We start from the raw sequence: 23,863 nt of genomic DNA on the forward strand, positions 1-23,863 counted from the left end.
ACAAAAGTATTAGTTTGGAGTTTTTATGGTCAAACAAATTAATTTTGGGTAAATTTATTATAAAAATACAAGTTTGAGTTTTTGTGGTCATTTAGGTTAAATTTATCACAGGTGTATCTGTTTGGAATTTTTCGTGATTAAAAAAATAATTTATGGTAGATTTGTCATAAATGTACTAGTTTGGAATTTTTCAGGTTATTAAGCCTCATTTTTAAGAAAAAACTTTGGATTAAGTGTGGATGTGATGTTGAAATGTTATATCATTAATTCCATAGACAAATTGATTTTTCTTTACATGATTTGATGGCAATTTTTAATCTATTATAAGAATAATACTCTTTTCTGGATAACAAAAAATCAAATAACAAATAATTATAAATTGATCTGGGGCCAACTCCTTCAAGAATTTATGATTTGCAACAAACTATTATTCTCATAGTAGCCCAAAGACCATTATACTAATAAAGCCCATCTTTCTTTCAAGAATAGTTGTAGAATAAACAGGTTTATTTAAATGATATTTACCTTGGAATTTTTTACACGTGTTGGGTCCTAGTATCTACAAGTAGCATTTCTCTTTTCTTTAGGCCCATCGTGATAATTAAAATTTTCAGAACCTCAAATCATCGTACTAGTATTGAGACATTCTGTATAGTTGGAACAAAGCAAACGTTTTACATGGCAAGGGTTTATATTGCTGGAAAATTAAGAATAAACTGGGAAACACATGTCCTTAAATATTCATACATTTCTTTCCTTTTCCCTTTGGCAAAAAGGACTGGAAGCTTATGTTGTTGTTGTTTTCTCCAAAGGTTCTTACTAAGCGAAGCGATAATCGAATGAAAGACGGCGTGAGGGGTACTTTGAAGCCCCCAAATTCCCGCATCAACGACGTTGGTGGATTGCACTGCATGAACTAAATTTATGTTAAGGAAATAAATTAAGGATGAAGAAAGTTCCGAAGTATAGCAGAGAACGTGGTCGGTACCGTCTTTTTCACATATCTCGTTATCATTTAGTTGTTATGTTGGCTTCAATATTTATGACTTGCTGAGTCGCTGTGGATGGTGGATCCTATTCACAATGAGCATGATGACTAATGATACTTGGGCATAAAAAATAACAGAAATTATTGACTTGTGTATTGACGCTTCTTTGGTTGGACACTCCGCAAAAGTTAAATATAAAGAAGATAAGAGAATTAGGAAATTTTTTGTATAACTCGATATATAGAAAAGAGTATATAAAGAGTTTATTTATAGGTTTATGATATAATTATATAAAGTAATATATATCAATCAAGATATATACAATCAAATGAAGATATACGCGCAATCTTGAGAAATATAGAAAATCAATAGAAATATCAATTATTTCTAATATAACCAAATATCTTAATTATCTCTAACATCCTCCCTCAAACTCAATGTGACATAAAGAAGTCAAGTGGAGTCTGAATTAATATCGCCCAATGCCATGAAATCTTATTTCTCTAACGACACCACGGGGCATCGAGCTTGTCGGTCCATGGTGGGGCAATGTTTGAGACAGTCTTCTAGATCTGGCTTGTCTGAGGGTATTGAGTTCGGTGATTGTGTCAGCTTCTCGAAATGACACGCGAAAGATCAAGAATTGAATGGGAAACAGTAAATGGTGTATATGGCTTACTTGCGAAACATCAACTAAGTGACCCGGCCTATACGACTAGCATTATAGCATTAAGTAGCCTATACGGCTGACTTATAAAATAGCTATTGGATTGTGGTTTGTGCAGCTAGCATAAAAAAAAAAAGCCATCTCCATGAAGAAGGCTCAACCGAACAATGCGGTCAATGCGATTAGCATTGAAACTTGACTATCATAGAAAGGACTCGATTAGGTGCTTTTTCATATGAGACTTGTGTGTACAAAGTGAACATTGTTGAGTAGCGATGATGGGGATGGATTTATTTGGATGTGCACCAAGTAAAAAACATAAATCTAAGGTGCACCCGGTGCACTAAGATTGCTTTGGGAAAGAAGGCTCTGATACCAAGTTAAATATAAAGTTGAAAAGATAATTAAGGAATTTTCTATATAATTCGATATACAAAAAAGAGTACATAAAGAGTCTATTTATAGGTTTTATTATATGACTATATAAAGTAACATATATCTATCAAGATATATACAATCATATGGAGATATCTATGCAATCATGAGGGATACAGAAAATCAATAAAAATATTCCAATTATTTCTAATATAAGAAAATATTCTAATTATCTCTAACAAGTTAAATATAAAGCAGAATAGAGAATCCAGGAATTTTCTATATAATTCGATATATGATCATTAAGAGTATATTAGCCTATTTATATGCATTATGATATGACTATATAAAGTAACAAATATTAATCAAGATATACACAATCCACTAGAATTTAAATTTAATGTCACTTAGTGCCATGTAAACTTGTTTCTCTAACAACACCGTGGGGCATCAAGCTTATTGATCCATGGTGGGTTGTGTGTCATGCCCCAAATCCTAGAAGGATGAGGGAGTGACATGACCTTTCTTTCTCTAAGGATGCAGCCTCTAACAATAACTTAAATATCCAACTCCCAATAGTTTCCATGATAACGCTCTTGCTCCAACGGCCACTAACTAAGGATCTAAAAAAAAATGATGAGAAGAAAGGAATGAGCCACCATGGCCCGGTGAGTAATACATTTCTTCTAAACAGATCGAACAATCACTATGCATATTTAATGTAAAACATGGGCTTTGAAAAGTAAAAAGGAAAAAAAATAAGAAAAGAAAGAAAGAGCAAAAGGTTGAAAATTCAAAAGAAAAGGGATAAGGGGGGGCTTCAGCTCAATTATAAGGAAGCAACGGAGAGAGAAAGAGAAAACCGAGAGCCCACTCGAGGAAAAAGGAGGAAGAAAAGAGAGGAGAGAAAAGAATAAAGGAGGAAGGGAAAAATTTTGCTGCACTCGTGATTTGAACACCTTGTGAAGCCGACTCAACTCCATTTTGCAACATTGGTAAGTGTTTGCACCATTCATTCGTTTGATCGAAGTAGTTTTGAATTTAGGGCTCAAAAAGTCGGAATTATTGGAGGTTTGTGCGGCAAAATCCAATTTTTGAGTCGTTGAGCTGCGTATTTTTATAGAAATGATATTTATGATGTTGTGAAGTTATAGCAATTTACGGAGCTCAGGTTTGCCCGAAACAGAATTTTCAATTTCAACGTGCATTCTGGACAGAGTTATGAACGGTAATTTTTAAGCTGAATTTCAGTCATTTCCGGCGAAGTCTTGAGGTGACTGAGTTAGGGTTCTTATAGTATGTCCAAATGGCTTTCTAAAGACTATAAGTTGGCTCGAAACAGAATTATGTGGAGGAAGTTATGGCAAGATGAATTTTAACACATGAGCCGCGCCTAGTGGACAACAATAGATTTTTGCTAGAGGCGGGCTTTTCGTTGGTGCATATGTGTTGTTTTATTAACAAATAGGCATAATACAGTTGAGTCGTTCATTGGAATATCATTTCACTTGGTCTTTTAATATTGTTTTCAGGTTATTTATTAAGAATTCGAGTGCATCAACTCGAGTAACTACTGTAGTTGGTTTTTGGCTTTTCCTAGGTAAGTGATACTATTTTTTTTTTTCTAGTTTAAACTCATGTTTTGAAAACATTATAGATTAAGCATGCTATAAGTTAATAAATAGAATCCCTTATTGCATAAAATAGAATCAAGCTTTTACTGCTATTTTGTTGTTTGAAAAGGGAAGTCATCTTTCGACTTTAACTTGAATGATTGCCTATAAATGGTTTGTGAAACCTTTTATCAAAGAATCTTGAAAAATTTACTATTTATGAATGTGGTTTTGAAAGGTGCTTTGATATCTATATATCGAATGCCTAAGTTATGAACTTCTTTTTGAAATGTATTCTGAATTAGTTTGGGAAACTCATTGTGATATATGAAATGATTTTTTGGATTTGGCTATGGATTACTGGAGATTGAGTTGCGAAAGCTTTTGATAATTGATTTGTGAAATGTATTCTGATATATGAGATTGTTTATGAATTAGAGAATGGGGTTGAGTGCTCAATCTCATTGTGAGCCTAATGAGGAGCTTGTGAGTATATGCATACTAGTCTAGAATATCATTGTGAGCCAAGCCACTAGCTAATAATAAGTTGAGACATTATCAAGGGAGAATCTTTGTCGCCTTATTATCAGGCATTGTGTCGTGACCATGGTTAGATATTGAGCAAAAAATTAGTCGATGGATGGACCATTGACGTGTGATTTCATATGAGATGGATTAATGGAATAAACAATTGATATATGGCATGAGTTTAGTCGATGGATGGGACCATCAATGTGTGTTTTTATGAGATTGACCAATAGGTTGGACCATTGGTGTTTGTTATATTATTATCTTGAGTATTCTTGTGATGAACATATTATGTTAAAATAAGAAATATCGAATTTTGATTTTTAAAGGTTTGTTAAATTCCACATTGGCAAAAGTGAGTTATGTTTATGTTTTATAGCATGTGAGACAATCTTCTTGATCTAGTCTGAGGTTGTTGAGTATGGTGGTGTGTAAACGATGCACAAAAGGTCAAGAATCAGAGTGGAAATAGCAAGCAGCCATTGCGGCTAGCTTGGAAAATAGTTACTGGGATGTGGCCTATGCAATTGGCATCAAAAGAAAGTCACTTCCATGAAAAGGCTCGATCGAACGACGCAATCAATGTGATTAGCGTCGAAACATGACTATTATAGAAAATATGAGACTTGTGCACGCACTCGGTGCATTTAAGTTTCCACAGGTACGAATAATCTGATACCAAGTTAAATATAAAGTAGAAAAGAAAATTGGAGAATTTTCTATATAATTTGGTATATGATAATGAAGAGTACAATAGGCATTATGATATGACTATATAAAGTAATATATATATATATATATATATATATATATATATATCAATAAAGATATACACAATCATATGGAGATATCCGCGCAATCTTAAAAGATATAAAAATTCAATAGAAATATTCTAATTATTTCTAATGTAACAAAGTATCCTAATTATCTCTAACATTCTCCCTTAAACTCAATGTGACATCAAAGAAGTCAACTGGAGTTTGAATTAATATCATTCAATGCCACGAAATCTTATTTCTCTAACAACATCGCGGGATATCGGGCTTGTTGATCCATGGTGGGCAGTGTTTGAGACAGTCTTCTAGATCTAGCTCATCTGAAAGTGTCGAGTTTGGTGATGATGTCAACTTCTCAAAACAACGCACGAAAGGTTGAGATTTGGAGGGGAAACAATAAGTTGCATATGTGGCTTGCTTGTGAAATAGCAACTAAGCGGCGGCCTATACGGTCGACTTGGAAAATAGCTACTAGATTACGGTTTGTGCAGCAGGCATCAAAAGAAAGCCACCTCTATGAAAAGGCTCGATTGGATGACGCGGTCAATGTGATTAGCATTGAAACATGACTATTATAGAAAGGACTCAACTAAGTGCTTTCTCAGATAAGACTTGTGCATACAAAGTGAAGACTACTTAGCAGGAACGATGGGGATGGATTTATTTGGATGTGCACCGTGCAGAAAGCGAAAAGAAATTTCTAAGGTGCACGCAGTGCACTAAGATTGCCCCAGGAAAGGAGGCTCTGATATCAAGTTAAATATAGAGTAGAAGAGAGCATTGAGAAATTTTCCATATAAATCAATATATAGAAAAGAGTACACAAAGAGTCTATTTATAGGCTTTATGATATGATTATATGAAGTAATATACAATCATATGAAGATATCCATGCAATCTTGAGAGATACAAAAAATCAATATAAATGTTCTAATTATTTCTAATATAGGAAAATACCATAATTATTTCTAACAAGTTAAATATAAAGTAGAATTGAGAATTTGGGAATTTTTGTATAAATCAATATATGATAATAAAGAGTACATTAGCCTATTTATAGGCATTATGATACGACTATATAAAGTAACATATATCAATCAAGATATGCATAGTCCTATGGAGATATCGGTGCAATCTTGAGAAATACAGAAAATCAATAGAAATATTCTAATTATTTCTAATATAAAAAAAATCCTAATTATCTCTAACATTATCTCTCAAACTCAAGGTGACATCAAAGAAGTCAACTAGAGTTTGAATTAATGATATCTCATTGATTCGAACTGTCACGTATTTATTGTGATTTTGTTGCCATGATGTTGACACCTAAATTTTGACAATCGAGTCATTTAGCTATTGCATAGAAAATTATGGGTTAATTTTATCCATAAAAAATATATTAATTACATAGCATATAAGTTTAGGTGCATTGCATTTTTTTTGCATTGATCTATTGGACTAATGGCATATGGGTTCGAATTAGTGTTTCCGAGCTTTAACTTGACAGGCTAGGCAAGCTTATGAAGAGTGCAAATTGGTCCAAGTCTGGTGTTTCTTTTTTTAATTATCTTGTTTACGATGAATTTTTGGAATTTGAGAAAATCGCATTGCAATTTTATCTTTAGCAATAGGCCATAAAATCAGTGGAGAATATTCAGGAGATGAGGAAAATAAAAAGATTTTTGTGATTGGAAGGTTATTGGCAATTTTCATGTATATTGAAAAGAGATGAAATATTCCAAAAAAGATTGCATTTGCTTTGCCTAGGATTAAACACGGGATTTTGGGGGACTTATCGAGGGTGTCATCATTGCTAGATGCGCGTCCAGGCAATCCTGGGGAAGTAGAGCTTGCTCAGGCCCAGGGGATGGGCGGTTCAAACCCTAGGGGTCCCCCAGCGGTTTGCCATTACCCGTTTTAACGCCTTTGGGTTGGCTCCGACAGGCGAGTCAGTTTAAGGTCATGATGGGACCAGAGGGTTCGAAGAAGAGAGAATAAAAGAGAGAGGAAATGGGGGCTTCTCTGGGTCGAAAAAAAAACAAGAGTGAGAAAAGTTTCTTTGGGAAGGGAAAAATCAGCAAGATGCAGAGAGAAGGGTGCAGAGAAGACAGGTGAGAGAAAGTGACGTGAGAGACACAAGCAGAGCAGGGAAAAAGAAAAAAGAGAAAGCAACCCTTCGTCTTCTTCGGAGAGCTTCTTCGCCGGCGTCCTTCGCTACCCGACCCCTTCACCGGCCACCTCCGTCGACAGCTGCCGCAGCCGCGACGCCACCGCATCCCGCGAGAGCACCGCCACCCCTGCGCCGCCCGCGTCCGGTCGCCAGCCACCGCGGCGCCGGCCCGCGACTCGCCTGTTCGCGATTCCATCTCTCTCGTCGCGGCCCACCATCTGCGCCGACCGCCAGAGCACCAGCCTCTTCGAGCCCTAGCGACACCAGTAGCCGCCGGCCCAGTCGTCCGCGACGCCCGATTCCCCTGCAGCGGCTCGAGCCCACGCGACGCAGCCCTCTGCTTCCTCGACGACCGCTGCTCTCCGCCCTTGCTGCTGACGCCACCGCTCCGTCCGCGAAGCCGCCTCTGCTGCCGAGCCGCTCCACCAGCCTGACGAAGCCACCGCCGTGCCGATCCGCGACGACGCTGCTTCCCTTGCCCTGTCCGCGATCCGCCCACGGTGCCCGAGTTCAGCGCCTAGCCCAGCCAGCTGCTGCCCCTTCCGAGTTGCTCCGCTCCTGCAGCTAGATCCGGCCACCGCGACCTCCGACCAGTGACTCGACGCCACAGATCCAGCGATCCGAACGCCGGTTCGCCCTAGCCGGAGTTCCCCTGCCGGACCTCTGACTCGCCGTTCCTGCTGTTGCCCGAGCACAAGCTTTGCTTGGGAAGAAAAAAAGAAAAAACAAAAGGAAAAAAGGAAAATTAAAGTAGGTAGTCTTTTATTTACCTTTTTTTTTTCTTTGTTGTTTTTTTTTAGTAGAATTATTCATGAATGAATGGTTGAGATTCCAACATGAAATAGCCTCTCGAATTGGGAATTGTCAGTTTGATTTTCGTGTCCAAAATCCAACTCGTAATCATTTGCAAAATCGTCAATCCGATTTCACGCCCGAAATTTGATTCACAATTTATTTAAAGATTGACTAATCCGATCTCATGCGTGAGATATGATTTGCCAATTTGTGGATATCGATCATATATTTGCCATCATGTTGATTGAACCAAATTTTTTTTTTTATTTACCTAAACCCCGTACACAAATGACGAAATTCAAACTTGTTCCTGTCGTGAGGAGGACAAAGCTCGAACACGTCACCACCACATGGGGTGGTTGGTTGAATCAATTTTTGTAAAGGAAAAATCCAAAAAAAATATTTGAGTTAAGATTAAACTTGTTTTAAAATATTTTTTATTATCTTGCATATTTAGGATAGAGATTTTATTTTGAATTTAAAAAAATGCATTCATTTAGGATGTTAGTTTTTTTAAAAAAAAACTTTAAATTGCATGTTTAATTATGTGGCAATTTTAATTTCGAATTTCATAAAAAAAATAGAATTATGGCATTTTATGCATGTCATTGCATACTATGGTAGATTGCATGCTTGTTAAGAAAATAAAAATCATGTGCACGTCATTAGGTTCATGAAACACGTTAGTGATTCTTTGCTAGGTTCATTTAATTAGAAATTGCCCATCATTAATATTAGGTCATTTTGGTTAATTTAGATTGCATATTTAATTATTGCATATTCATTAAGAAAACACACATAAATTATTTTACGCATTCATATAGTTTAGGCTATATTACCATGTCATATCATTTCATGTTAAATTAGTAGCATGCATTACATGATTCTCACTAAGTAAGTGGAAACAAAAAAAGAAATTGCATATTAATTGGAAATCATATATAGAATTATCAATGTGAATTTTGATCTAATATTTCAGATGCTTTCGTTGTTGCGAGATAAGTTCTGCAATTTATTCATTGCTTTCTTGGGTGTTAAATTGGTGATTTGCGCACCCGCATGATCACTTCACATATTAGGGAAACAGATTTAGAATTAATGAGAAGTCTAGTGTAACCAAGTCCCCGTACCCAAAGTCTCTAGTTCGTAGGAGTAAAATAATTCTCCCATTATTTTATTTAGGTGTCTAATCGACCTACCATAAACTGATTAATGGCGACTTCTAGATAAAATCCATTTGCATATTAAAAAATTTAAACCTAAGTCGCGAATTAGTATGAACCTGGGAGAACTTGAGCTAAGTTAAACTTAGTAATCCATTAGCCAAACCCTAGGTGATTCACCCAAAATTTGATCGCAACACATGATTAAAATACAATTTTCTCAAAACATCAAGATCTCCCGTACCGATAATGCTATGGAATATAGAGACATGGAATTTCTTTGAATTATTTGTCAAAATGGTGCTATCATTCATCACTCTTGTCCAAGGAGTTCTCAACAAAATGGTCGAGCTGAGCATAAACATTGACACAGCTTAGATGTTGATCTCAACCTCTTATCTAGAATAGTTTTGGGGAGAGGCTTCTCATATTGCTATATACACTATTAATCATACTCCCATCACCTATTATAGGTAATTTCTCTCCTTATAAGCGCTTATATGGGAGTGTTCTTAATTATAATATTCTTGAGTTTTTATTAGTGTTTGTTTTGTCCATCTTCTTCCAAATGAATGCATGAAATTAGAATTTCATGCTCATGTACGTTGTTTCCTTAGGCATGTGATTTAGCACAAATGTTATCAATGTTGGGATCCTATCTCTAATCATCTTTGTATATCTCGTCATGTTAGCTTTTGGGAACACAAGATATTCTCTTCACTTCACCCTTTCGACTCCTCTTCTACTCCTTCCTTTTTTACTAATCCTTTTGTGGATCTATTTCCTAAAGATACAAAATTGAATCTTCCTCTTTGGAGTACTCTTCTCCTAATTTTGATGTAGGTGCCTTTGGTAATCCCACTTCGGCAATTCTTGACTTGTCTGCACCATTTGTGGATTCTTCACCCTTGGTCATTCTCTCTTCTCTTGTTCATCACTCCATCGCTCGACCCGAGTAAGTCAACCTTATATTTGGCTTCATGTTTTTTATTGTTCTTCTACTATTACTTCCCTTCACAAGCCTTGCGTATACAAAGAAGCTCGAAATAACCCTCTTTGGCAGCAAGCAATGGCGGATAAGTTGCATGCTTTGGGCAAATCTCATACTTAGGAATTGGTTGATTTGCCTCCTGAAAAGTCGACTATAGGTTGTAGATGGGTATATAAGATTAAGACTATGGCAGACGATATGATGGAACATTGCTAGGCTAGTACTAAAAGGTTTTATTCATGAGTATGGAATTGACTATAACGAGATATTTGCTCAAGTTGCGCATCTTACTTCTATTCAAAGTCTTCTTGCTTTTTGCAGCTATCAAACAATGGCCTCTATTCCAAATGGATTTGCGATCTTACTGAGGAAGTATAAATGGAGCCACCTCCTAAGTACACTACTGCTTCTAATGAAGTATGTCACTTGTGTAAAGCTTTATATGGACTGAAAGAGGCTTCTCATGCAGATATTCTAAGTTCAATTCCACCATGGAACATCTTGGCTTTAGATCTAGTCCCTATGACAATGCTCTATTCGTTCAAAAAACTTCTCATGGGTCTATTCTACTGCTATTATATGTGGATGATATGGCTAGTACTAGTGATGGTCTTGTTAGTATTACAAAGCTTCAGCAGTATTCTAGTTAGTAGTTTGAAATGAAAGATCTCAAGTAACTTGTTGACACCTATTTTAAAAACAAAACACAAACAAACAAAACAAAAAAGAAAAAACGCACTAAGGGGGCGGGTTGGGCCAAATCCGGCCTCGGCCCAACCCACCCCTCATTTTTTCTCTCTCTCTCGCGCGGGGGCCCGGCCCAGCTGTTTTCCTCCACCTGGCGTCCTTCACGCACGACCTGCAGAAGAGGAAGAGGAAAAGGGCAGAAAGGAAGGGGGCAGCAGGAACGGCGGACAGGAGGAACCGAGGGGGAGATTGGGGGAAGGCAGAGAGAAATCGAGAGTGGAAAGCAAGAGAGAAGCTTGGCCGCGCTTGAGACCCGGCTTCCCGACGTCCATATTTCCGGTAAGTCTTTTTCTTTTTTCTTTTTATTTTTTGTTTCTAGAGTTCAGCACCCCTTTGACCCGAGGATCTCGTCTCGACGACGCCAGGGCGGCCGGCCACGGCTCGATCCGTCTCGGGTCCGCCCTGCTGGCCGCCGCCCCGTCGAGCCGAGTAGGGCCCGTCACCCAAGCGCATTGGCGCGCTCCATGTTACCCTGTTCTTGAGCTCGTCGGATCGGGGGCTCGCAGTTCTTCCGTCCGCTCGAGTCCCGACCCCGGCGGTGCTGCGCGTCGTTGCCTCTGGACCCTGCTTGTTTGTCTATGTTTATCTCAGTCGGTACTGCGCGTCGTTGCCTCTGGACCCTGCTTGTTTGTCTTGAGGTCATGTCGAGTTATCGTTTGCCTCCGGCCCGGTCGGTGTTGTTCAATGAAATGTCTCTGTGATACCCATGCAAGTCACGTTCGTCTCCCTGAAATGGTAGATCCCTTCGTTCATATTCTGTTGGCTTTTATACGTTACTATCGCTATTCCTCGCTTCTTTCCTTCGTCACGGTCGCTTGCGCGTACGTGGTGTGTTTTGTGTCCTCCGTTCGGGCGATGGATGGTGGCGGATCGCGACTCTCGCAAGGAGTGAGGGCGGTGTGAAGGAGGCGCTTGGGAGAGACAGAGGGGCCGGCGGCAGCAAATCTCGGTCGAAGGTGTTGGTGCGGTGAAGGGTCTTCGGAATAAGGAGCATCGGGCGTGCAGAGAACGCACGAAGAAGAAGACCAAAAAGGCAAAAAAAAAAAAAAAAAAAGAAATAAAAAAAAAAAAAAAGAGAGAAAGTGGCTTCGGGAAGAGGAGTCGCTGGAGGAGAAAATATTCAATGATTCCAAAGCGCCACGTTAATTACTGACGTGATGCGCTTTTTTTTTATTGATATCTAATAGTAGATCGACACGTGTTGGTGTTGGATAAGGTGAAATAAAAAAAATAAAAATCTTTTTTTCTCTGTTCATCTTCCTCCCTGACAGAGAACACCCGTCCGGCCACCATCTCCGCCCCTTCTGATGTCACTTGGCCGCATCCAGATCTGGAACCGCGAAGCCATGGCCGCAACAGACCTGGCCAACCTTTAGATCTCGGCTACTCCCTCCTCCAGTCATCACTGAGCTTCAGAAAAGCTGAGCGCTAAACCTTCTCCAGATCTCGACCGAGCCATGGCCAAGCAACTCCTCCTCCAGATCTCGGTCGAGCCATCATGGCTGAGCCTTTTAAAAAATGATGGAACAAGTCTTGACGAGGCGAGGATGGCCTCGTCTGTGAAGCCATAACCGCGACAGATCTGGCTCTAAGGTCTGTTGTGCGGCCATGGCTTCAAGTTCTGTCAAGAACGCGGCCATGGCTCCACGGTTCCAGATCTAGATCCTGCCATGGCTCCAGATCTGTCATGGCTGGGCTTCACGGAAGGGAACTTTAAGGGAGGACAATGGAAGGAGACACTAGAGAGAGAGACTCCATGACTGTTCCAATTCCCCTCTGGCTTGTGCGGTGGAGACAGCCGAACGGGATTCTCAAGTGGCGGGCAGGCGGTGGCCGGAAGGAGGAGGAGGCCGTGCCATCCATGGCCGAGAAACGATTTGCAGAGGAGAGGAGAAGAGGGGGCGATGCAGGAAGTTGAAAAAAAAAGAATTTCATTTTTTATTCCACCTCCAAAACGTGTAAAATGCATGCCACGTCAGCAATTGACGTGACGCTTTGAAATCACTTAATATTTTCTCGGCTAGAGTAGAGTAAAGGAGAGACCAGAGTAGGTCTTTAAAAACTGCTCCCCCTTGAATAGACAATTCCGGGGACTCCTCCTCACAAGCCATTTATAGGCAAGTGAGGGGGAGAGTAGTATGGGATAACAATCTCATTAGGTATCTCGGCTGAAAGCTTAGAAAGGGTTAGGGACTGCAACCTTAATCCGTGAAGTCCCCCTGCTTGCAAAGATATTGGCGGGGTTCGGGAAATGACAGGCTCAGTAGTGGCACACACCGGGGGTGGCTGGCCAACAAGAGTGCAGTGAATAGGACAAAATAGGGAAAGGACAAAAGAAAAAATAAATTAAAAATTAAAAATATTAAAAAAATAAAATATATATAAATTCAAAAACTTTTCCGAAAGTTCAACAACTTTCAGAAAACATTAAAAAAATTCAAAAAAATTCAGAAAATATTGAAAATTCGAGTTTTTATAAAAATAAAAAATTAGAAAATTTAAATAAAAAAAAAAAAGTCAGGAAATTCAAATTTTCTTTTGAAAATTTTTACAAAAAAGACTTCATGAGTTGTTTTCTCAAAATTAGAAGTTTCTTAGCTCTATAGTTGTGCTAAAAATTGAGTAAACATTTAGGGCTTTACCTTAGGATTACAATTGTTCTCAAAGATAATTACTCTTGTTTGCATACTTTTGCTATTTTGATCCTTTTAATCTAGTTAATATTAGTATTTATCTTTTCCTTAATGTTAAATATTTGCTATTCCATGCAATTTATTTAAACGCTTTCATTTGCTGCTAATTGTTTTTTTTTAATTATTGCGCACGCGCACGATTACTTTACATGTTAATAGATATGCCTAAAATTAATTTAAACTGCTTAACAAAAATATTTTTCTTTAAAATGAACAAAATTAGGTACCGAAAGAGTACTAATTAGTCAATTAGTGTAATCAAATCCCCGATCCTACATTCTTTGGTTGCATAGGAAGTGAGGTACACTCTCAATACCTCACTTGGTTTCTAACCGATCCCAATAAGCTAATGGCGGCTCCTTATTGTGAAATTATTAAAAATACCACAATTTCACGTGAGTTATGGACTAGCTCATGCCTAATCATAGGCTATAGGCCTGTCCTTTAGGCAATACCCCTAAACTTATTTCTTGAATGGTAGGTCGCGGCACAACTTAGTTATTTTCTAGGAGTGGAGGTTGCCTTAGACTCCATAGGCTATTATATTTCTTAAGCAAAATGCACTGTTTATTTTCTTTATCGCACAAGACTTATTGACACCAAGATTGCTATAACTCCAATTGAGGCAAATGCTAAATTTGATGCAAATGATAGAACTGCCCTTTCGAATCCTACACTTTATTGACAGTTGGTTGGCATTCTTGTATATCTTACCATTACTCATCCTTTCATTGCCTATGAATTACCATGTATGAATTCCAGTGGGATTTGCTGAATGTAACATTTAAGTTTCCCATTTTTCATAAAAAGTGACTTAAGTATCTCATTGTACCAAATTTTGGCACTTAAGATGTTCTTTTACTTAGATTAATATCATAACAAAATCACAAAAATTGTATAACTGTAATATACAAATAGTATAATCCCAAACTAGTATACTAGTCAATTATCACGTGCCATCAAACTTAACAATTTAATAGTAAAATTTAATGGAAACTAGCAAAGGTGAATTTATTACAAGTGTATCAGTTTTTAGTTAAGTTATAAAAAAAATATATTAGTTTTGGGTTTTTGGTGGTAAGAAAATTAGTTTTTGACAAATTTGTCATATGAGTACCAGTTTGAAGTTTTTTTAGGGTATCAACCATCTAACTTTTTAATAATTTTATTACATTTTAATCTTCTTCTTCTGGCCTTCAGTGATGCTCAACCTGACCAAATCTAGGCAAGGTCAACCTCACACAACCTCATCTTCTGCTTCTTCTTCTTCATCTTCATCTTCTTCTTCTATTTATAGAGTTTTCAGCTAAACTCTCTTATTACGGTCGGACTCAATCCGGCCCATACTAACCACCCCATATTAAACTAATTAATAAATTTTTATCTCACCATAGACTAACCCGCAAAACGATAAATTACAATATCAATTAGTGTAGCACGCATTAGGAAAATTCTTGCACCTTTGTAAGTTTTGACACTTATATATTCATCCGTGTCAAGTTTTGGCACTTGGGTGTTTGGCACTTCACAATTCTCTATCTCTTTTTTTTTTTACAATATTCTTAACTTGCATCTTTTGTCTAAGAATGATATCGGGGGCATTTACTTGCATCTTTCATCTAAGAATGTTATCAGGGGCTTGTGCCCGTTTATATTCTTTTGTCAATATGACAATTGTTTATGTTTTCCTTGGCGTTCCAACTTTGGCTGCATTCAACCACTGGGGTTTACCCCAGTGGCCACCCTTCTAACTTGGAATGAGGAGGTGGAGGTTCGAATTCCCACATTTTTAGAGGATTGGGATGTGAACGATTTAATTTTAAAAGTGGGTTTCGATTCCCACGCCCTACAATGAGTTAAGGCAAAATCTTAGAGTTAGAATAGGAATAGAGTAAGACCAATAAAAAAAAAAACTTTGGCTGCATTCACCCGCAGATTTGAAAATTCTCTCTCTTACACACGATATATATGGAAGGTGCTAGCCCCTGATCTTTGGCAGGAACAAGTGGTGTTATTCGACATAACGCTTTAGCTTTTCCGGAGAAGTCAAAAATCGCGTAACTCTTTTCCGGCTATGTCCGAAGTGGTGAACGATCTCGCATCACCGATGGCGACCACACAAGGTGCGAATCCATCAAATTCCCCCGGTGCTGAATCACGTGCAGGTACGCCTGGTTTGTTGACACTTGATAGGTCCCCGTTTGAAAATTCTAGATTTTGGACTGATATGTTCCCAACGATTTATCTCATTTTCTTATCTCCATAGTCGATGTCTGTTGTGATATTGTGGTTTTTTGGGATGCCTTGTCCTCTTTTCCTTGATTCTTCTTGCATCTTTAAATAAGTCATTCAGCTAGGTGTTTTGATCTTTCTTTGCAAGGGTATCTTGTGCACTACTTTTGGGATGATTTGCAATTGCTCCCGAATACTGTGCTACAACTATCCTAGTTGATGGCTCGTCCATAAGAAAAAGTCAGAAAAGTATTGCTTTTTGTGGGTTAACTTCTAAGTAATATAAGCAATATCATGGACAGCTAATATGCTGAAAATTGCAATGTTTCTTGATGATCTCCTTTATGTTTATGTTAATTATTTTCGTTTAAAACCATGCAAGTTTAATACAGGACATCCGTGCAATGAATAATTTCAATACTAATCATGTATACTTGATCTAAAGCATGCAAAGTGTAATTAATTTATATAAGGTTATTCATTTTTATTTTTCTTTCTAATCACAAAGTGAATCGCGAAGACTTGAGTTCGAAAGCCACGGCCAACTATGAAGCTTCCCAAAATGATCACATCTAAGTAGAGGTTTGTCACTATGAACTTCTAATTTTTGTTTTTCATTAGTCTTGTGTTTCATCATCTTGACCTTTCTTAATCCAAAACATTTTAAATCCTATAGTATAAAAATAATAACATATTTATTCAATATATAATCTTTTCAAAAATTTTAAAATCTGAATAATATCTTCAATTGCAGTTGAGAAAGCCAAAATAAAAATGCTTCTTTACTTCCAAAGAGTAAACGCAGGCGATCATAGAAAGGTATTTTAAGTAAACGACTGCCCCATCGCTTGCTTCAGTTTTTCATCGGAACTCTGAGCAGGTGGAATGGGTATACTTGACCTAAAAGACAAGATGTGCGAAAGGTAAGGACTTTCAATGTGCGATATTTGCAGGCATGCAAACAGTGAAGGTCAATAAAAACGGGCGACCGCTGTTTTACGCCGCACTAAACGGTGATTGGAAGGCTGTCAAGAAAATCCTCGATGATGATCGCGAAGCAATGACGACCGAACTTTTGACCCGAGGAGATGCGGCCTATTGTGTGCTCCATGTTGCAGTTATTGCCGCACAAGACCAATTGGTAGAGAACCTGGTCAAGCGCATCCCCCAGAATGTAAAGATGAAATGGCCGGGAAGGCCCTCATTTTTGCCGCCCGGGCAGGAGATTAAGGATGGTAAAAGTATTAACAGACCAAATTGATACCAAAGATCGATATATACCAAAATCCCTGGAAGAAGCTATGGTGTTTGCTCCTATGCAAAAGGAGGTCATCTGGTACTTGGCCAGGCGTACAACATCCGGCATCAATATTAAATATATGGTAGTCCTTATCGGGACCGGCAATACGGGTAGGATTTCACACTTAACTCATCTTATCACTTGTTTACTTGAATTAACTCTTTTTTGTTCTTGTGTCCCAAAAGACCTAGCCTTTCATTTTGCTCATCAGCAACCCAGCTTGGCAACATTCGAAAGTACTGGAAATAACAGTAGCCTGCTCAAAACCTTGGCGACAATGGAGGGGCACTTCCTCAGTACAGCTAGATTCAATTTTTGGGAAAAACTTATTTACAAATGTAGGCAATTCTTGCGCTTCTTTGATTAGATATGTATAATCCGAGCAACTCGATCCACATGGTGCCCACTCTAACTATTCCTGCTTTTAGGTATCCCTGTATGCTGGGTCGATACATCATTTGACAGCTCCAATGATACGAAGATGGCTCAAGGTATTTTTGTTGAACTGTTTAATGGTAGGACTAGCACGACAGAAAAAAACATATCATTCGGTGATCCTATAGATATAAAAGTTAAGGAAAAGTGAAGGGACAACGACCATCTATGTATACAAATTAATATCTAAACCATGATGTATGTCACAACATAATTTCCAATATAAAATTCTCAAATTTAGTGGAGAAGCCCTGCTCAATGTCAAATTGCCTAGTAGAATTATTGAGAATGATAGTTTCTATTTCAGGTCATAGAGGTTGAATGTCAAATTGCCTAGTAGAATTATTGAGAATGATAATGATAGTTTCTATTTCGGGTCATAGAGGTTGATCAATCCAATTTCTTTTCTAGCATACTCAACCGGTATTAAATTTAAATCTGCATATCGTTTTTTTTTTCGTCACCAATTCCTAATTTGCTGATGCGGTTCTTTTCTCCTCTTTGGGGTGGTGCCACTAGCCCTTAAGCAGTTGAGGGTATCACTCTGGAATCTCGCCACAACAGCAGGTATGCGAAACTGCCGTGTTATATTACAGAAAAAGGACTTTCACCCATGGGTGGGATCTCTAAGTTTAAAGTGTAAATTGAGATTTTCAGTTGATCACTTTAAATCATGATTATTAATATGCACCCGCTTGACTTGTATATTATGATACAATTCAATTGAATTCCGTACGAAGTAATGAATCTATAAATATACAAAGATAGATCTATCGATCTATCGTTGAATCTACCTTTTAAATATAAAAAGGAAAGTCTCTCTTTTCTCATGACATTGTGTGTTCATTGATAGATCCATCTGTTCTTTGACATGTGCATTTTGATTTTTAAGTCATTGGAAGTTTGCTTTCTTGATTAATATCTTAATGCAAATGTGAAAGCCTCTTCATTGTTTTGATTCTTTTTTTTTTTTTTTGGGTAGAAATTCATTGTTTTGATTCATCATCACTGAGAAAATTACTTATCTGATGTTCCACGCAGTACCTGTAATCAAAAGGATTGGAGAATTGAAGTTGAGGCATAAATATTCACTTGAGTTTGTAAACCTTTTGCTCTTGTCGACATGAAGACTCATATGGAAACTCCCGAAATACTTGAGCTTTTATTGACTTCTGGGGTTGTCGATTCCGCTATATTTTATGGAACATCTGAAATTGTCAAGTTGTGTCTAAAGCATTACCCAGAGTTGATATGGGAAAAAGATATGCTGTGTCCAATGATCCTAGTGGTTTTAAAAAAGGCATGTTGAGTTGTTTAGACTACTGAACCCATACAAGACGATTGCACCAGATGACTTTCTTCGGAACGCTAACCTCCTGATGGAGGCAATAGTAGAATCGCCGCCAGGATGTGTACCGGCAGACGTCTCTGGAGCAGCTTTTTTATGCAGAGGGAACTTCAATGGTATAAGGTCGGTTCACCTTATTTCTTTGCCACCCTTTTATGCTCTTTAGTTTAGATTTTATTAACATGCATCATTTATTTTTCTGAAGGTAGTGAAAGATAGCGTCGGTCATCATCTAATAAATCGAGAAGGTTTACGTTGGGAACCTTTTGTAGAGCAACGTCAAGATTTGCTTAAAGAGGCGGGGCAATGGATGAAGGACACAGCATCATCTTGTAGCCTCGTCGCTACTCTCATCATTACAGTAACATTCGCTGCGGCTTTTACAATACCTGGAGGCAATGACAACAATACGGGGATCCCCATCTTTCTAAAAAGCCCTCATTCATGGTATTCACAGCTGCGAATGCTCTCGCTCTCTTCTCCTCTATTACCGCCACCTTGATGTTCTTGGCTATCCTAACTTCACGCTATGCTGCAGAAGATTTCCTCCACTCACTACCAAGAAAAATGGTACTCGGCCTCACTTTCCTCTTCTTCTCTTTGGCGTTTATGTTAGTGGCCTTTGTCTCTGCACTTACAATAGTCTTGAGCGAAAAATTGAAGTGGATTCACATCCCAATTACTTTGCTGGCTGCCTTCCTATCCTATTGTTCACAATCCTACAACTTCCTTGTATGTTGAAATGGTCGGATCCACTTATTGGCCTCGCCTCTACCGTCCCTTGAAGATTTGAGAGTGATCTATGCTAATATTGGACAAGTTTCACAGACAAAAGTTTGCCATGTCATCGATCCAAAAGATCACCACATCATCGATCAAAGGGTTCCTTAGAACCGTTAGTTTGACGAGAAGATTCAATCTCTACCATTGGATTTGTTTGACAAAAATTGATGCCCTCAACCGTTCAATGGATTCAATCTCCACCATGGGATTAATGTGATCAGGATTTATATCTTTGAAGATAAACTTCCTACCCTAGAGTTGACCTCTATTTGTAAGTCGAGATCATTTGTAAAAGTTGTGCTAATTGATTTGAAAATTGTGGCCATACTTTTCTATCACATCTTTGTGTTGTCTGGGAGATTAATTATTCGCTTCCATAGCATTAAAATAAATGGGTCGGTGACGCGTCATGAGATGCGTCACAAATTTTTTATCGACCACCGAGGGATGGATGCGTGCTCGGGTTCGGGGCTTGACCATGCACATTAATATATGCATTTGGAAATTTTGGTTCAGCCGAAGCGTATTATCGATTACCTTCTAATTTCCCGTGCTGACTTGAAGGATCTGGTGATGGCGGAGAGGTTACTGATGAAGCTTGGATGCGCCGGGAAAATGGCTGCAAGAGAGGCACCGGCGTATTCTCATGAACAAGTTCTGCGGTAAGTATTTGAGGACAAGCATCGTCACCACTACATCGTTTACTCCGATGAAGTTCAGGACGCGTACGAGCACAACCAGCAACTTCGGAACCCGGCCACGACGGCCATCCAACAAAAAGATTCACGGGCTCTCGTACACGGTATATGGGAAGTCGGACGTAAAAGGCGACTCATGTTTTGATGTTTTCGACTTTGAGCAAATCCAGCCTAAAGCTGTTGTTTAAAAGATAGATCGGATAGAGTCGCAAGCTTCCAAATTAGTGAATATAGCAATTTTCCGCCTTCATTTTTCGCTCTTTAACATTCGAAATGCTTGCATATCAACTGTAAAATTGTAAAGATGGAAACAGTGGAACAGAGCTTCTAAAGATTCGTAAATACGATTACCAAAAACTCGAAATCGCGTGAAATTTTGGCGACCGACTTATTAGGGCATGCGGAGAGATTCTCTCAGAATGACCTCGCTTGCGCGATCGGATCAAATAGGCTGAATGCAATCTGATCGTCGGAGAATTCGAAACGAGACGGACATTCTACGCAAGCGAACATGGAAGAAAAGAGGTACGTCTTCGAAGGGTGACGGAATCTGCAAGCCCTAGAAATTCATATAGGATTTGCACAAGAATATGATCAAATGAAATGAATCTGTTCTGTTGTGTTTACATGGAGAGATCAGAAATGAAAATGGGAGGGGAGGGGAGGAACTTCAGTGGATGATGTAGGTGAGCACCAGAGCCACGAGCATCAGCAAGCACGCGATTCCCTGATCGACCGCCACTCCTGCACACAAACCCACAATTGTTCATCGTTCCGCAAAATCTTCAACCAACGTCTCACATCCGCCAGATTGCATTGCGCAAAGAGAAAGAGAGAGAAAAGAGACGAACCGTCGCTCGAAGGAGATGGCGCCGGGCTTTGGGCGGCGACGGGGAAGGAGGACGAACGCCATCAGGAGCGAGAGCAGCGCGAAGGCGGCGGCGAAGCTCATCCTCAATCTCAACACCTCCATCGCCGCCCGCAAGTGCTCGCCGGATTGGTTTCAGGACACATGGGAGATGGATTTGAAAATATATATATGGGGTCCCAAAGTTGTCGACCGTTGATTGAGATCGCCAGCTGTAGGGGCAACAACCCGCCAGGTGGATTCGAGCTGTTTAAAACGGCAAAATACAAATCCGTTTGGTCCACCGCACGTCTAGAAAAAACTCTTTTGGACGTTTTCGCCGTTGGATGATTGACATTCACATGTTATCTGCTTGACGATGAATATATAAAGAAATTTGTAAACCGAAGTGGATGCCCTTCGTCGAGGTGGCGGGATTCTTTTTAACTTTTTGGGTAGCGATTAAGCTACCTATCGAGGAATGCTATTGAAAAAAAAAAGGTGAAGCGAAAATTGCTAATTTGGATTAAATATGTACATGTTTCGATAATATACATATGAATTATGTGAGTTAGGTTGGGGTTAGGTTGTTATAATTATATTGGATATATATGAATTGATGTAGGTTAAATATTTTCTAATTCGATCCGCTCATTTGAGGTTTCATAATCGGAAAGTGGCGACTTAAGTTAAGGGAATGAATTTTTGTGTTGTTTAGCAAGTAATTGTTGAAGACACCCTTTTTATGAAATTGGTTGTGCATGAGACATTGCATAGTTTATGATAAAAAAAACTACACATATTATTTTTAAACAAATGTTAGGTATAATATGCTCGTGCCACGATCTACATAACCGGTATACTATGTGATGTCTCGAGTTGTTTTCGAATGTCAAGCATGACCTATTTATACAAATGCACAGATACAGCGGGTCTTGTCAATAATATATTCAATTTGCAAATCACTTTTTTATGTGCAAGAATAATCTTTATATCAATTTTGTTTCCATAGAATAGTAGCCCCCCTCTCTCTCCAATGAAAGAGATTCCTCGGCACCTTCCACTGGTTTTGACATGATTGGGGTTGAATGATTCTCTGCAAATAATTAAATTATTCATTAGTTGAATTCCACCGTTGGTTTTTTGTTTTGTGTTTTTTTTTTGTTTAAGGTTTTCATTTCTTGATTGTTTTCAAACGAGCGGGAGTACGCCGCGGTGGGCAGGCAGACAGCGTGCGAGCAACGGTGGGTAGGCAGTGGCCGGCGGCAAGTGGGCGGTCGGCTAGGAGTGAGGGTAAGCAATGAGAAAATCTTTTAATTCTCATTTTTGTTCTAAAATTAGAATAGTATAAATTTTTACTTCTTAATTTTGCTCCAAACCTATTTCTAGACCAAAAAATTATTCTAGAAATAGAAAAATGAAACTACGTTATCAAAGGATCTAGACTTATTTCTAGACTTGAAAAATAGTTATGAAACAGAAATAAAATAGTCATCAAGTATGCCCTTAACAAGTGTTTGGGGATCGTTTGCAATGATTTCCTCTTGCTAATGCACTATGCTTTTAGGAAGTGCCACAATTCACTTCTCACTGCTTCAAATAGTTCGGTCCTCTTCTATCCATGATGGGAGTTTTCAGGAGAATTCTGTATAGAAAGTTTCCACAACAGCAACTGAAGAAGACAAAGTCTTCTTTTAGCCATGACATTTTCCATGGCACCTGCAATCGGGATTGTTCTGCGATTGAGGTTACTGCACCAAAGCCTTGTCTCATTGAGCTGTGTCGCTATACGAGCACTGTTACGGTGTCGCCCCTCGTTCTATAGGGGCCAAACATCTAATTCTCACAGAGGAAAAAAAGGAGTAGAGGAGGTTTCAGGGAAATAGCCGACCTAATGAAAGCGAAAAGGAGGATAAGACGAGAGCCAAGGACCGTTTGCAAGATCAACCACTAGAAAAATTAGTGTGGACCTCATGGAAATGACTCATGCCATGTTTATCTTTCTTTTGCATGAAAGAACAGCTGGAGAGCTTTATGAGTCTATCAGAAAACTACACAAAGAGTGCACTTCGTGATGGAACAGAAAATAGGAGGCTACTACAATATGGAAGACTGAAAAGGATGGATCAGATGTACATTATACAGCAAGTTGGAGAAAAACAGAAGGGCGTAGGTGCTACACAAAGTAAACAAAGCTCCCTTCCTGTTGACTCATGGCACATTGTTGAGTCTTGCAAGACCTTAATCAGAACAAGCATATTCAAGTCATTTAGTGGAAAGAGTGAGCTTTTAGCTTTCAACTATTTCTTTCTCTGGGCTGCCTCAATCAATGGATTTTCAAAAGTGAGGAAAGTTCAAGGAAACATGGCCTGTGAGCTGCTTAAGGATCTTTCTGCTCTACTAAACTCATTAAATGAAATAATTGATTAGTTCACTATTGCAATTCAATGATATGATGTGAGACACTGCTTTAGAAATTAAAAGCAATGACTTTGACTTCATCGAACCATCGTCACTGGAAGGTAACATCTGCCTTGTGTGAAACTGCTGTTCTTTCGATATAGTTGAATGTAACCCAGGAAAAAGCACAGATGCGTCCAATCTCGTGGAATAGTCTATGATCCGAAATTTCCGAGAAAAAAGCACCGGGGATTGCGCAGCCGTTTGAAGAATGGCAATTTGGACTGAAGATGTGCCAGCTAAAAGGAATCAA

The 23,863-nt window shown here is 38.7% G+C and overlaps 2 protein-coding genes and 1 pseudogene across 5 annotated transcripts; 2 read left to right on the top strand and 1 right to left on the bottom strand.

Annotated features, from left to right (window-relative positions):
- LOC120292050 overlaps positions 1-20,491 on the top strand; it is a 30,083-nt pseudogene extending 9,592 nt beyond the window's left edge.
- LOC104438193 lies at positions 16,967-19,227 on the top strand. Of its 4 annotated transcripts, XM_039309001.1 has the most exons (6): positions 16,967-17,149; positions 17,225-17,377; positions 17,468-17,530; positions 17,994-18,041; positions 18,825-18,945; positions 19,032-19,227. In XM_039309001.1, the coding sequence occupies exons 1-6, from the start codon at positions 16,972-16,974 to the stop codon at positions 19,039-19,041; spliced, it is 573 nt and encodes a 190-aa protein (XP_039164935.1). In that variant the 5' UTR covers positions 16,967-16,971; the 3' UTR covers positions 19,042-19,227. The 4 variants fall into 4 exon arrangements, with proteins under 4 accessions (XP_039164935.1, XP_039164933.1, XP_039164932.1 ...); XM_039308999.1 differs by having other exon boundaries at positions 16,967-17,377; positions 19,028-19,227; XM_039308998.1 differs by having other exon boundaries at positions 16,967-17,377.
- Positions 20,492-20,628: 137 nt separating the features above from the next.
- LOC104438190 lies at positions 20,629-21,297 on the bottom strand. The gene is made up of 2 exons (XM_039309002.1): positions 21,155-21,297; positions 20,629-21,047 (listed from the first exon to the last, which is right to left on the bottom strand). Exons 1-2 carry the CDS (start codon positions 21,274-21,276, stop codon positions 20,927-20,929), a joined length of 243 nt encoding a protein of 80 aa, XP_039164936.1. The 5' UTR covers positions 21,277-21,297; the 3' UTR covers positions 20,629-20,926.
- Between the last annotated feature and the right edge of the window lie 2,566 nt (positions 21,298-23,863).

This window comes from Eucalyptus grandis, chromosome 3 (assembly GCF_016545825.1).
Source record: "Eucalyptus grandis isolate ANBG69807.140 chromosome 3, ASM1654582v1, whole genome shotgun sequence".
NCBI lineage: Eukaryota > Viridiplantae > Streptophyta > Magnoliopsida > Myrtales > Myrtaceae > Eucalyptus > Eucalyptus grandis.

What these genes read in the sequence shown, in the direction of transcription:
- LOC104438193 (XM_039308998.1), top strand. Translation starts at nt 16,972, where the DNA reads ATGGTAAAAGTATTAACAGACCAAATTGATACCAAAGATCGATATATA. An exon ending in GGAAAAACTTATTTACAAAT is followed by an intron (nt 17,378 to 17,467) that starts GTAGGCAATTCT and finishes TCCTGCTTTTAG; the next exon opens with GTATCCCTGTATGCTGGGTC. An exon ending in GAATCTCGCCACAACAGCAG is followed by an intron (nt 18,042 to 18,824) that starts GTATGCGAAACT and finishes CGATTGCACCAG; the next exon opens with ATGACTTTCTTCGGAACGCT.
- LOC104438190 (XM_039309002.1), bottom strand. Translation starts at nt 21,276, where the DNA reads ATGGAGGTGTTGAGATTGAGGATGAGCTTCGCCGCCGCCTTCGCGCTG. An exon ending in GCCATCTCCTTCGAGCGACG is followed by an intron (nt 21,048 to 21,154) that starts GTTCGTCTCTTT and finishes GTTTGTGTGCAG; the next exon opens with GAGTGGCGGTCGATCAGGGA.